Raw genomic sequence first — 15,712 nt, forward strand, 5'->3', positions numbered from 1 at the left:
TAAAATATTAATATAATTAACTATATGAACATCGTATGTACAGCCTGGCAAAAAAGAGTAGAAATTAAAAAGTGGCAACACTGTAGTGTCAACACTGATATTTTTTTTATTTTCCTCATAGTTGATGTGAAAAGCAGTATGTGTCACACGGTATCAAAATTATTTCGTCTTGGGCGTTAACACTTGAATCCCTCATTACGCTCAGGATTCAATGTACGCCCTTGACGGAAATATATCATTTTGATCCCTTGTAACACAAACTACTATTTTCACATCACCTATTCGGAAAAGGGCTTTTTCTTCCCCGCTAGGAGGGATCAAAGTGGCACTTTTCCTCCCTGCTAGGGGGGATCAATGTGGCACTTTTCTGTTCTAGGACACTGTTTTTGTTAATTTGCATTCTTTTTTTAGCTTGAATAATATTTTGAAACATAATAATTGTGTCAACACTAAGATTTTTTTATTTTCCTCATATATAGTTGATGTGAAAAGCAGTATGTGTCACACGGTATTAAAATGATTTCGTCTTGGGCGTTAACACTTGAATCCCTCATTACGCTTAGGATTCAATGTACGCCCTTGACGGAAATATATCATTTTGATCCCTTGTAACACAAACTACTATTGTATTGACATCATTTTTACACCGTGCTGAATTCGATAGATGAACTCTCGTGTCCCAGAGAATTATCGCTTACTGCTTGCTGAGGATCGTGGCTCCGTATTCCTAATTTCCCCCTCTGCAAACTTTCCCTATTGGTTGCACCTATTGTGAAAGGTGTATTTTTCTTTAATAATATTAACTTATATTTCTGCTACAGGGAAGTGCTAGAAGAAGGCTCAGCGGGCGGTCGTGAGTGCGGCGCGACTCTCCAACGAGCTACCTGTGTCGTGTCCGAGCCGCGCTGGGTGCTCGGCGAGTGGTCGGTGTGCGCCCCGCACCGTGTACTCTGCGGCCGGGCCATCATCAACCGGACTGTCGCGTAAGGACATCGATTTCCCATATTTACTGGATACACGAGTGTAGCTCAAAAAGATGGCTGTTAAGCATTAAGTGGTGATCGGGGACAGAGAAGTTTAAACGGTCGCTAGGTGCCGGTGGATGCTATCTGTGCAGGTCTTAGCACCCGGATTAGTAGTGCAACACAATAGCAAACAGATTATGTGTAGTAGGAAAACGAAATTTAGTAGCAAGGTAATCCCAGCATCGGCAATTTAAGTGATGTCAGGTCCCACTGCAATGAAGAGTTTGCCACCTTATGGTTTTAACCTGTGCTGCTCCCAACATTATACGCAAGGCCCTTTAAAATGCCTTATATATTGGTGTATATTGCAGATGTGAAGACGGCGAAGGCAACGTGCTCGAGGACCCAGCGTGCGAAGCAGCGGGTGCAGGCGGCGCGCCATCTCGCGACGCGACTTGCCGCGCGCCCTGCCCTGGGGACTGCGTTGTCAGCGCCTGGTCTGACTGGAGCCCTTGCGAACAGGTTACCTATACACGACGATCCTTTAAGAACATTCATATCATAATTTTTCGCTCTCGCGTTAGTGCCGTTTATAGGAACATACCTAATAGCCTTCTAAGGCCCAGCCATTTTGCCACAGATATTTGAACCTAGTATGTAAGAAATTGAGTTGATTTTGTGTTGTTTGAAAACTGAACGAAACAAAGTAAAAGCAACTCTGTTCCAATATGATTATGATTTAAGTTTAATCGAACTGAATAATTACCTACTATATTAACTATATATGTTATGCGCGCCTAATGCCGCGCCACGATGTGACCCGACCGGATGGTACAAGTTCGATCGGTTAATCCGTGTACTTAATTCATCTCTTTTTTGTATTAGCTGTGTAAAATGTGTGTAATCTATTTTTCGGTTTATTTTATGTTTCTTTACTTATTTTTTTGTCTGTTACCTTCCGTGATTATTTCTCACTTGATGGTCTAATCGGAAGATCAGCGCTGGAAGCCGCCAGCAACATGCTGAGATGGGACCATTTCGTGACACTTTATTTTTCACTATGTTTTTTCAATGTATGTCTGTTGTCTGTGTGTTTGTAACCGGCTAGCTAGAGCGGTAAATGAAAACTAGGTTCTTTATAGTAAATAATATAATATTAAAAAAAATGTACAATAAAATAAACTAATTTCTGTCAGTACTTGAATCTAAACCAATAAAATATCGTCACTGGCCTTAACGTTCTTGAATCCCATTCTTTGTCGAACCGTACGATCAACTTAGGCCGCGGGTGCGGGAATCAGCTTTGGCAACGCAGGCTCAGCGAGGTCCGTGGGTAAAGAAAAGCTTCAGCAGCAAACGTCCAAATAATAAGCAGCAACAGTAATAAGTAGCTCTTCAATTTAAAGGTAGAAGGAAGGGCTGGAACAATCGTACGTTCTTAGACTTGTAGTCGAAACCTAACCCAAGCCTTATTCCGTTACGAGAACCAGTGACGTACATTTCGTACAAATAAGATTTGGATTAGGTTTAATTTCAACATAAACCTAAACTTAATGCTATATATACAATTATACAAACTTTACCTGCATTAGTGGCAGCCCTAGTATTAAACTTTATCACTAATTATAACCATACAGTCGCATTAAAATAATAATTACAGAATTGTGCTATATCCGACAACATTTCCAAAGGAAAAATTTACGAAGAAAAAACAAAAGACGGCGAAACCCTTAGTTTTTTATTTCCAACCGGCCAGTGCGCGCGGTGGCTGTACATGCAGGTTTGCCATGTTACAGTACCCCTCGCGCCCAGGAGAATTTTCCAGAATACAACGTGAAGGAAAATTCCAGAAAGCAAAAAAAAAACTTTAACTTACCTATATTATACAATATTTACAATTTCAGATCCTTAATGTGCCATCTACCTAAGGCACGCCCATTAGAATCAGCTAGTTCATATACAAGAGGAGATACTTTTTTTAATACAGTACATTTTACAAATTTGGGCGCTAGTTTTGCAGTAAAATATTTACCAGCATCACTAAGCTGGTAATTACGACGCCACACAACATCGCCTTCATTAAACTCTGTTATGTTTACGCCTTAAATTATAATATTTACAATTTTTTACATGTGCATCCCAAATTGCAGCCTGCACTTTGTCGAGAATAGGGGACAAGTGGCCTAAGTTCTCAGCATATTTATCACGCGGTGCAAAAATGAGGTCGTCATAATCGACTTCACTTGAATTGGGGGCACCATAGAATGACCCGCAAGGGACAAGCTCTCTACCGTACACCAGAAAAGCTGGACTGAACCCAGTTACTTCATTAACACTGGTGTTCATAGCAAATTGGATTTTAGGAATATTAAGATCCCAATTTCTATGATCGTTCTCTACAAACGAGCTAACAGCTGTCATTAAGGTTCGATTGTATCGCTCAACAGAATTTACTTGAGGGCAATATTTAGGAGTAAAATGTACTTCAGGAATTTGATATTTACTAAAAAGATCCTGTAAATCATTACTTATAAACTGAGCACCATTGTCCATTATAACAGTCCGTGGAAAACCGTGTACCAAGAAAACAAAATCTTCCAAAATTTTACAAATTATATTAGACGTTGCCTTTTTAATTGGAAATATTAAACAGTATTTGGAAAAGCAGCAATTGACAACTAAAATGTACCGATTTTGTTTACGAGTCATTGGTAATGTGCCAACAAGGTCGATAGACAAACACTGAAACGGTCTGCAACACTCCTTTGGTTTGCCCATTAACCCCAAAGTTTGATGATTCTGGTACTTATAGGCTAAACATGTCTCACATTTTGCTATATATTTACTGATGTCCCTGTACATGCCAGGCCAGAAATAACGCAAAGAAATCCTTTTATGCGTTTTAAAAATACCAAAGTGACCAGCAGTAGGCTGTGAATGATTCTCATGGATAATATCTTGTCTCATTTCTTTTGGAATTACCAGTTTCCAATCATATTCAGAAGTCAGAAAAGAACTAGTTCGCTTAAGTCTGTACAAATTATTATTTACAACTTTGTAGTCAGGAAATTCAGAAGGTTTGTCCTGACAACCTTGTAAGAGGTCATTAAACCAGTCGTCGTTAGACTGAACATAAACCAAATCGACTGGTACTGAGCGCGATAAAGCATCAGGTACCACATGATCTTTACCCTTTTTATGTTTTATCTTAAAATTAAATGAAGACAAACGGACGCTCCAACGAGCCAAACGCCCAGTAGGGTTGTCTAAACTTAAAAACCATTTGAGAGCCGCATGGTCAGTATATACAATGAATTTCTGACCGTTATCTAAATAACATTGCCAGTGTTCTAATGCTAGAATAACGCTCAAAAGTTCACGTTCCGTTATTGAATAATTTTGTTGTTGTTTTGATAAAGAACGGCTAAAATAAGCTATAGGTGTTTCAATACCGTCTTCACCTTGTGTCAGCATAGCACCTATCCCGTAATTTGAAGCATCACAATGGACAGAAAATGTTTTTGAAAAATCAGGACAAGCCAAAACAGAACTAGACACAAGTGCTTGCTTTATATTGTCAAAAGCAATGTTAGCCTCCTCATTCCATTTAAATGGAGAAGCTTTTTTACCAGTAGATGTAAGCATATTAAGAGGAGCGGCCAAAGTACTAAAATTAGGTACAAAACGCCTGTACCAGCTGGCCGTACCAAGAAACTTTTTAAGTTCTCGTCTCGTGGTAGGAACGGGAATATCAAGAATCGCCTTCACTTTATCAGGGTCCGTTCTTAAGCCTTTGTGGTCAACAATATAACCTAGATATTTTAACTCACGTCGGAAGAACGCAGATTTCTCATAATTAATTGTAAGCTGGGCAAATTTTAATTTGTCCAAAACTCGGGATAGTAAGGAAATATGATCATCAAAACTGTTTGATATTACAATAATATCATCTAAATACCAAAACACGCGGTTTTCAAACTCAGGAGTAAATAGCATATCCATTAGGCGTTGTTGGGTTGCTGGCGCATTCGTAAGACCGAAAGGGGTGACCTTAAAACGATACATGCCACGGCCTGCTACATAGAACGCGGTTTTATCCCTATCTTCTTCGCGCAGAGGCACTTCCCAAAACGCCTTGGCAATATCAATGCTAGATAGATATTTTGCATCACGTAAATTGTCTAGTATTTCATTTATAAAAGGCAGCTTATATGCGTCTTTTTTAGTAACTGAGTTAAGTTTTCTACTATCCAAACAGAATCTCCAGCTTCCATCCTTTTTAGGAGTAACAAGAACAGGACTCAACCACGGACTTTCGCACGGCTCTATGATGTCTAAAGCAAGCATCTTGTCAACTTCTTCTACCAACACCTTTTGTTTTTCTGGAGAGAGTCTATAACATCTCTGCCTGATCGGTTCATGTTCACCAGTGTCAATACGATGCTCAACCAAATGCGTGCGACCGAGTGGACTAGATTCCGTCGACGCCTCACGAAATCGCGATATAATATCATTCGCTTGAGCCTGTTGTTCTTGAGACAAGTCTTCGAAAGGAAAAACTTGTTTATCATTAGTAGTATTATTATCATTATTCGCAATTAAAGTAGAGCAATTAGAAGCTCGCATCAATTTAGCGTGTGTAACACATTTAGGTAAAAGGTCAAATCCTTTCCAGAAATCAACACCAAGTATTAAATGTGAAGAAATATCAGGGATAACGTGTGCAGTAATGTTAAGACATTTATTATCAAAACATACTGGTAAGTCAATGTAACCAATAGAGTCAGCGGAAGCGTTCTGTTTTTTAGCAACTCGCACAGAGAGTTTGTGTGATGTGTTAAGAATAAAACCTTGTTCTAGTAAAACATGGTGAGAATTATTACCAAGTATAGTAAGAGAACTCCCACTGTCCAAGAGACCGCAAAGAGACAAATTATTTACATTAATATTTACATAAGGCCGATCGTGATCATTTTGATCATCAAAGAGTATCAAAGATGTTTTACATGACAACATGAAAAGACGAACAACTGATAGCCAATCTTCCCACTCGCGACGTGAAAACTTATCACTATTATTTACATCCAATCTTTGATCCTCGTTTACTCGTTTTTTGGTATACTAGTAGTACGAGTAGACTTGTTACACTGAGGACATTCAGTGCTGCGGTAGCCATCTTGGCCGCATTTAAAGCACACTATCTTGCGTGGTTCCTTACATGAACGCAAAGAATGGCCATTCACTCTACAGCGCACACAAAACTGCTTACTTGAACTAACTATATTTACTGACTTACTATTTACAGGTTTATATACAAAATCATCAGTCAAAGAGGACTGACTGGCAGTAGGAGGCTCCTTAAAGTTCCTCGAGCGATCAAGGCACGCCTCATAGTTCCTACATACAGCCTTCAAGTGCTCAATAGTTTTAATATCAGATTGAGCTACCATACAATCGTATTCAGGACGGATATTTCTAAGTAAAATTTTCAACCTATCCGTCTCCGACATAGTATAGCTGAGTCTATGTTATAATATGTGCTTATAATCTATATGCTAAACGGCAAAATGCAAACTGCAAATATAGGTAACGCTATAAATCTAGTATATAGTATAATGCTTAATACATACACATAACTAAGAAAAATAGTCCACATAATAAAAAATAAGGTATGTACAAACACGCATAGTATTTACAAGTATGTACATAACCCAATCCAAGTACTTAAAGACCCACGAACTGACAGAAAACCCTTTGGGCGCCAATGTAACCGGCTAGCTAGAGCGGTAAATGAAAACTAGGTTCTTTATAGTAAATAATATAATATTAAAAAAAATGTACAATAAAATAAACTAATTTCTGTCAGTACTTGAATCTAAACCAATAAAATATCGTCACTGGCCTTAACGTTCTTGAATCCCATTCTTTGTCGAACCGTACGATCAACTTAGGCCGCGGGTGCGGGAATCAGCTTTGGCAACGCAGGCTCAGCGAGGTCCGTGGGTAAAGAAAAGCTTCAGCAGCAAACGTCCAAATAATAAGCAGCAACAGTAATAAGTAGCTCTTCAATTTAAAGGTAGAAGGAAGGGCTGGAACAATCGTACGTTCTTAGACTTGTAGTCGAAACCTAACCCAAGCCTTATTCCGTTACGAGAACCAGTGACGTACATTTCGTACAAATAAGACTTGGATTAGGTTTAATTTCAACATAAACCTAAACTTAATGCTATATATACAATTATACAAACTTTACCTGCATTAGTGGCAGCCCTAGTATTAAACTTTATCACTAATTATAACCATACAGTCGCATTAAAATAATAATTACAGAATTGTGCTATATCCGACAACATTTCCAAAGGAAAAATTTACGAAGAAAAAACAAAAGACGGCGAAACCCTTAGTTTTTTATTTCCAACCGGCCAGTGCGCGCGGTGGCTGTACATGCAGGTTTGCCATGTTACATGTTTACGAATAAAAAACTATTCTATTCTATTCTATTCTATTCTATAGGTAGGACCTTTTGCCTTAGGAGGATAGAAGACATTGTCCACGAGTATCAAGCCCTGACCACCGACAACAGGACAATAAGTTTTTTCTTCGTAAATTCATCATATAGAGAACAGAAATAATGTATTTCCGCACTAATTAACGTGTAAATTCTTATCGTCAGACTAAATGGGGTGGCAGACGCGACAGAACACGAGTGGTACTACGTCCAGCGGCAGAAGGAGGAACTGCATGCCCTCCACTCGTCAGCGCAGAACCATGCTCCCCGCACTCCTACTCCTGGCACGTGGCGCCCTGGGACGACTGCCAGCCCCTAGGTATTGACTTACAGCAACATTATTTAACTATCTGTGAACCTTAATCATTGAGGTACAATAGGGTTCACAATTTTTAGCTAAGAATGTAAGACGATTGTACACACTAGTTTGTCACCAGAGGTATGGACCTAACAGGAGTTGTGTGAAGTCCTGACGATGGAGCTTCATACGTATCCACAGAATGCTGCCTCATAGGGTCATTCTGTGGTAGGGTAAAGGCACCAGTGCTCAGCCATGCACCAGTAGTCAGCCTTTCTTGCCTATTTTTGGCTGTAAATAATAAAGTTTTTCTAATTTTCATGTCAAAAATAGGTAAAATTATAGATTGATAAACTATTAATTTAATAAAACTTTAATTTTAAAACGAATACTCTACGATGATCCACAAAAAAAAATCAAAGTAGTGGTGTTGACAGGAAAGCTTAACATATATGCGCCATTTTTTTTGGAATTTCACATGGTATTTCGATAAGACGTTAGCAGCCGAATTGTGATTTATTTTTAAAAGAATATGGACTACTTCACCTAATTAATACCTAAACCATCTGAAAAACGTATAAAATTAATATTAATCCATATGGAAGTAATATTTTTATGGCGGCTGACTATTGGAAACTACTTTTTTGTACAAAATCCAATAGTCAGCCTCCCCTGGCTGACTACTGGGTTTGAAGCAGTCATTTTAAAAAGGTCGTAAACCCAGAAGTCAGCCGGGGGAGGCTGACCATAGGATTTGAGATTTGTTATTATTTTCAAATGAAGTGTAAGTCGTTAACCCAAGCCCCTTTAAAAAATTACGTTATTATGACTTTATTTGATTGAAATACATTGAATACCCAGTAGTCAGCCTGTGGCTGACCACTGGACAATAAGCTCGCTCTACTCGAACCCACTAATCAGCCATCAGAATGGGATGGCTGGGCACTGGGTTCCTAAAGGCTGTGTATTGGTATACAGGGGGCTGATTACTGGCAAAAAGGCCCTTTTGTTGTATTTAATTAAATATTTCCAAAAGTTAAATTCACTTAAGTTTAATTCTGTACAAAAATTAAACTTTATTAAATTCTTGAACAGAAAAAACATTAATAATACCTATTGGTCCATAAGTGTGCAAATTGTACGATCTTGAACATAGAAATTTCGTTATAAGGCTGACTACTGGTGATTTTACCCTACGCACTGCTTTTCTCACGAGTACGATCTTTCAGTTTATCAGGGCATGTACGTTCACAATCTTAATATGAATACGATTTCGTACCTTTTGGTGTCGAGACCCTTGGCCCGTGGGGTCCGAACGCGTCTACCCTTTTTAAGGATCTTTCAAAAAGGATAGCTGACGCCACTGGTGACCGTAGATCCTTCCTCGCACGAAGAATAAGTATTGCCATACATCGAGGAAATGCTGCCAGTATCTACGGCACCATTCCGCAGGGGGATATTTTGTAATTATTTATTTTAAGTTTTGTTTTATTCTATTTTCATGTTCAGGTGGCTCACCGTGTGGCGAAGGAACGAAGAGACGATCCGTCCGCTGCCTGCGAAGTGATGGCGTCTTTGTCAACGACACTTTCTGTCCCGTAAGTCCTTTCTTCTTAACTTTACAAAGTCTGTTGTCTGTTTTCTCGTTACTTGTCCTATTGTGACACTTTTGACAACTTAAATATCCGTGCCGTGGTGGAGGCTATCTGGAGGATGGTGGAGAAATGGTATGACGATGCTTTATTTTAAACGATTATTCCATTATTTCAGAACACGACATCGACAGAAGCGCGTGAGTCTTGGTGCTATGTGCCATGCGGAGTGGACTGCGAACTAAGCGAGTGGAGTGCTTGGGATGCCTCTGCTTGTTCTTGTGGAGACGCGTCCTCTGCACGACATATGAGACGCATCAGGTAATGTTTCTGCTAGTGGTTATTACTACTTCCATGCAATAAAGAAATCCTCATATTTAAACCTACAGCTCCAGGAAGTTTACCTCTTGTCGGTCCTTTAAGGAAAGAAGATTGTAACTGTACATTTTTTAAGTATTAAAGAAAACTACTACCATGGTCGTAATTATACCGGCTTTACACACTCGGCACCGCTCCGACCCAATCGGAGAAAGGTGAGACGAGACGAGAAGAGAGCAGTATGTACACACATGGTACACACTCGTTCTCAGCCTGTCTCGGAGTCTCAACGAGTGTGAACAGCCGACATTAGAATATCGGCCCTTGTACAGTCAGCGTCGTATAATAGGTAGCATCCAAAGTACCTATTCAAATAGTTCGGTACGCCATACAAATAATATGGTACCGAACTATTTAAATACTTTGGATGCTACGAGTACCTACTATATGACGCTGACTGTACACTACAGCCATTTTATTTTTAATGCGTAAATAGATATATTAGTTGGATAATTATGTCACAGGTAAGTATTCATTGGGATGTGTTTATGAATAGTAAAGTAGGTACATTGAAATAAATCTCCCACTTAACATTGAGATACGGTGTTGCAGACAACGCCTGACGTCGGCGGTGTGGCCGGGGCGCGCGTGCGCGGCCACCGAGCAGCGCGCGCCGTGCCCGCGCGCGCCGTGCCTGCGCCTGCTGGCGCGACCCGTGCTCGGCTGCCACGTGCAGGTGATAACTTCTCTAACACCGCACCCTCGTTGAGCTCTGGCACCCTTACTCACCGGCAGGAACATAACACTATGAGTAGGCCCTTTAGCATTCTAACGCGTTTTATGCGTCACTCGAATAGCGCGGGATAAGCTGCCCAGCTTTTTCTGATTGGTAGTTTGGGAGGTGTAGGTTAGCTTGACGCGTGGTTAGCTTAACTAGCTTAACATAGGTAAGTATTTCATCCCACCCATCACCCATCCCCCACACACCCATATAATTATTAATTATCAGTATTATCACCCATCGAAAGCGGTCTATAGAAGGTTTCTGGTTGTTGTCATGAATTCAGTACCTGCTTTCAATTTCTGTACTTCTTCTGGTCCGCTGTTCCTTTTTGTTCTGCTTTTAAACTCTATTTATACTAGTTGTAATCAGCGTATCACCTTCGAGTTGAACTAATACAGTTATTCTCTCTCACATACTTCATTGCCAGCTAGAAATATACTTATATGTATGTACCTAGTTCGAGAAAAGAAATCTAAAATTTATACCTAACGTATTGGCAGGATGCAGGGTCTAAAATACAGTCCACGAGGACACTATTAACGACATGAAAATGATTTTTGGGACTTGACTTATATCGGTCATTCTTTCCACAGACATCATCAGGTAAAGAAGCCGACGGGGCCTGCGGCTGGGGCGTGAAGATCTCCCGCGTGCGCTGCGAGCTGGCGGGCGCCGGCGACGACGGCGCGGACGCGGACCTCGAGCCCTGGCGCTGCGCCCCCGCGCTGCCCGGCCGCATCGTGGCGCCGCCGCTGCACTACCAGGTCTGCTGGTGTCTGATTTACAACGAATGCAATGTCATGGTTTTGTTTTGTATCAGAATTGGGTATTTTTAACTAGACTACTTATACATCTTACAACCGGTTTATAGTATTTCCAGCGTACTTATCGAGCATTTGTGTGTATTTTACATTCTCGTTGTTTTCTTATCTTTGTTATTAATCGTTAATATAATGTAACTCAATGGATGACTGTTATTGGCCTTATTTTTATGTAAGCATTAATATGTCTTAGTTATATTTACGGCTGTTGTTATCCTGAATACCAATAAAATAAAAAAATAAAATAAATTGGTGTATGGGTACTAACATACAGACGAACGAGGCAGTATGTGTAGGTGTAGCTGAGGCTTGAAGAGTTCGATTGTCGAGGTTTTTACAGTGTCGCTTACAACCGTTTCTTTAAAATGTTTCCCAGGATTCTCTAATCAAGAGAGTACCTAACCTACAGTAGCATTTTTTGGGTTCCGTGCCCAAAGGGTAAAACGGGACCCTATTACTCTGTCCGTCTGTCCGTCCGTCTGTCTGTTTGTCACCAGGTTGTATCACATGAACCGTAATAGCTAGACAGTTGAAATTTTCACAGATGATGTATTTCTGTTGCCGCTATTACAAATAGTACTAAAAACAAAATAAAATAAATATTTAAATGGGGCTCCCATACAACAAACGTGATTTTTTTGCCGTTTTTTGCGTAATGGTACGGACAACGGAACCCTTCGTGCGCGAGTCCGACTCACACTTTTCCGGTTTTTTTTAAATAATAGTTCTCGTTTCAGGAGGAGTCGTGTGAAGTGGAGTGCGGCTGCAAGGAGTCGGAGACGGGGCAGCCGGGCCCGTGGGGCGCGTGGGGCGCGTGCCGCGGCGGCGCGCGCAGCCGCTCGCGCCAGCTGCTCGTGCCGCCGCGCCGCGCCTGCCGCACGCCCGCCAGGTACCAGCACCAGCACCAGCACCAGCACCAGCCCGCCTAGCTAACGGTGCTATTCCACCTGTCCAATCTCTTTGTCCAATGTCATTGCGTCTCACTCTCGAATCGTAATTATTCTTCTTCTTCATGGTTGTGACCTCATGTCTGAGGGACGTGACTCCTATGGGTTATTCTTCCTACCGCTGCTCTCCAGGCCTCTCGATCTTCGGCCATCTGCATCGTTGCCTGGAACGAAGTCTGGGTAATATTTTGGACCACATCTGGCCATCTACTAGGTGCACGCCCTCTACCCCTTCGTCCGTCGAATCATAATACACATTGGAAAAAGAAATTGGATAGGTGGAATTAGAATACCATCCTAACATGACAATCCTACGTCGAAAAACTCCAAATGAAAAGGAACGAAAATAAAAATGTCACGTGACTGTTTCGATACCTACATTAATTATTTAAGTCTTGATTGGCGTTTTCTAACAACGATTATCATCTTGGCTAGTCCCCCAGGAGTCAAAAAAACATGAACCAAAAGATGTGTCGAGACGATTCTACCAAACAGAACCGTTAGGCGCGTGGGAGCTATTGTACATCATTGAAATGCCGCTCCATAAATAATACCTACACGTTCGCACCATATTTATCCCATTTTGGAAACCCACTTGTACAGTTACTTATTCAACATTTTGACATTTAAATATGATATCTTACTTTCCAGATACGTGACAATCGAGTGGGCGAACTGCACCGTGGGTGAAGAGACGGATCTCCTGGTGTATGAGCCGCGCGACGAGACCCCGCGCCGCGCCTGGCTCGACAACGACTATCATGACGGTTATATCGGTGCGTTTAACTTCTTCGGAGCTTGTTTAGTCGACCTACTTCTGCTTCATCAACTCCCTTGCTTTTTCATTCTGGATCTTAAAAATGTAGGCCCTACCGCGAAAAACATAATTTCGTTTTTCGCGGTAGGCCCTCAGATGTATTGAACACGATATGTCATGATAGTTTACAACACATTTCGTACCGTTTTTAACCTTAATAAACCCATGCATGATATAACATATTGTATGTTATTCTGTCGATAGAGGGAAGCAGTTCTCTGCTGGCGGTGGTGTGGACCGCCACCATCGTGCTCAGTGTGTACGGAGCGTTCATGTTGTACCGCGGACTGATCAGGTATGGATAACAAGCACATCTTGTAAAAAAAAACCGGGCTAGTGCGAGTCGGACTCGCGCACGAAGGGTTCCGTACGATAATGCAAAAAACGGCAAAAAAAAAAACGGTCACCCATCCAAGTACTGACCCCGCCCGACGTTGCTTAACTTCGGTCAAAAATCACGTTTGTTGTATGGGAGCCCCACTTAAATCTTTATTTTATTCTGTTTTTAGTATTTGTTGTTATAGCGGCAACAGAAATACATCATCTGTGAAAATTTAACTGTCTAGCTATCACGATTCGTGAGATACAGCCTGGTGACAGACGGACGGACGGACGGACGGACGGACAGCGGAGTCTTAGTAATAGGGTCCCGTTTTACCCTTTGGGTACGGAACCCTAAAAATACCATATCCCACTCTATCCTACTGTTTATTTTTTTATTTTTTTGGCTATATCGTAGAGCTTAATATCTGTACAAAAAGTTTGAAAACCCATCACATTGAATTGTTCAAAGTATCTAGTACCTTGAAGTAATTTTAATTATCTCTGTGTAGATGTCTTCGGAGCCGAAAGCTGAAGACCGTCACCAAGGTGTAAGCCAACAAGGACTTACTCTGAGACTCGTCACCCTGAGCGCAAGCCAGGCCCTACACTGGACCGCACCAGGTCCTTTTTGTTGTCTGTTTACCCCTTAAGTTTACATGTCTGTTAAACGTTAAGTTTACTTTCCGCTTACCAAAGATTACGTTGAACGTTTGTGATATGTTGCTCTCTTCCTTGTTAATGTATTGCGAATAAGGGATTCCGTAACTCCATATCATCTACGATATGCTACATTTACAGTGTATTGACAGTATGTAATTAGTATTATTGATATATCAACTATAGCCAGCAACAGTCTGTCCGCAGGAGTGCTTCCATTATACGGCGTATGCTAATTTAGACGGTTTTGATAACTTTTCCAAACAAACGATCACCGAGCGACGGCCTTCGGGCTTCTGGATTGACAATATGTATTCGTGTAGTGGTCGTAGCCACTTAGCGTGGGGTCCGCCCGTATCCCTCGTCCTTAAGACTTGTTTTTAATGGCAGCGTATAGAGGATTACATACGGCACCGCGGTATGTAGGTAGTTATATATGTAATGGTGTTTTTTTAAGTAGGAAAGTTCGTGTGAGCAATCAATACCGCATCGAAATATGTGCGCCAGTGGCGTAGCTAGGCGTGGGCGGGGCGGACACTTAAGTGGGCCCGGGGAAACAATTTGAAAAAAGGGCATCGCAGATACACTTCTCTCACGTCTAGATTATTTTACACTACGCCACTGGTGTGCGGTGGTGTGTGTTATCCGCTAAACGCTGGGCGTAGAAGTCTAGCGTAAGTGCGGGAGATTTGATTAGATTGTCCTAGAGACCAAGTAAGACGTGACACATCATTCCACATATCAGCTAAATTTATAAAGTCGTATCGTCTTCTGTACCGACTGATAGGTCACGGGACTACTTATAGCCCGCTCACAGAAGACCAACAGCTTCAGATATCATTGCGTAGAGCTTTGGCGCACAAATACATAACTAATTTATGAATAGATTAAGTACTTATATTAACCTGATACATACATACAGTTTCGAGATAATAATCGTGTATAACACTTTTTTGTAGATTTTGCATTTAAACCCATGTATTGTGACGGGTATTTATAATGTGAGTGTGTTCTCTACTACCTTCAACGTTTCCGTTCTTTGGTCTTCATCTGTCTAAAGGAATCTCTATGTACTTATATCAAAATATCTTTATTTTCCGATACGCATAAGTTATTATATGTCTACTATAAAATCTAATGTTATTGCTTACGGCAAATTGTTCGCCTCATCTCGTTCCTTTACGACAATATTGAAATAACTTATTTTTATAAAGCAACGTTTGTTTGAGAGATTCGCTACTATGTCTACTTTTCTATTCTTGTCACTTTACTATAGTTTCCGCCTTTGAGCTGTGACTCGTGTACCGTACTGTAACCATGTATATCATTAGGTATGTACCTACGCCATACAAGATATTGATGTGAAACATGATAGATAAGGGATCGTGTTAGACAATACAATATTTGATATTTAATAAAATTTGATTGTGTTTTGATAAACGTGTCTTTTATTTTCAACATACAACAGTAAATAATTTCATAAGTTTCTATGATGGTACTACGATCACTCTAAAAGTCTAAATAATACTTATATGAAAATAATTGTACTATCAACCGTTGCCGGTAAACATTATTCCTATTTTTCTAATGGCGCAATTACACTGCGTTGATTCTGGGTCTTTTGCCGCATCCAATAATATCAGTGGACTGGCAACCTTGTGCCTACCTTAATACCGCGACA

The 15,712-nt window shown here is 40.7% G+C and overlaps 1 protein-coding gene across 2 annotated transcripts in view; it reads left to right on the forward strand.

The window, feature by feature from the left end:
- Positions 1-15,471, forward strand: part of LOC134791225 (thrombospondin type-1 domain-containing protein 7A-like) — a 187,232-nt gene extending 171,761 nt beyond the window's left edge. For both annotated transcript variants that reach the window (XM_063762200.1, XM_063762201.1), the window contains 11 exons: positions 822-983; positions 1,337-1,487; positions 7,639-7,792; positions 9,281-9,369; positions 9,542-9,684; positions 10,294-10,417; positions 11,059-11,229; positions 12,024-12,175; positions 12,885-13,009; positions 13,255-13,345; positions 13,884-15,471. In XM_063762200.1, the coding sequence (XP_063618270.1) occupies positions 822-983; positions 1,337-1,487; positions 7,639-7,792; positions 9,281-9,369; positions 9,542-9,684; positions 10,294-10,417; positions 11,059-11,229; positions 12,024-12,175; positions 12,885-13,009; positions 13,255-13,345; positions 13,884-13,926 (1,405 nt within the window). In that variant the 3' untranslated portion in view covers positions 13,927-15,471. The remainder of the gene's footprint in view (positions 1-821; positions 984-1,336; positions 1,488-7,638; positions 7,793-9,280; positions 9,370-9,541; positions 9,685-10,293; positions 10,418-11,058; positions 11,230-12,023; positions 12,176-12,884; positions 13,010-13,254; positions 13,346-13,883) is intronic.
- Positions 15,472-15,712: the final 241 nt, after the last annotated feature.

The sequence above is a fragment of the Cydia splendana genome, chromosome 6 (genome assembly GCF_910591565.1).
Source record: "Cydia splendana chromosome 6, ilCydSple1.2, whole genome shotgun sequence".
Taxonomy (NCBI): domain Eukaryota; kingdom Metazoa; phylum Arthropoda; class Insecta; order Lepidoptera; family Tortricidae; genus Cydia; species Cydia splendana.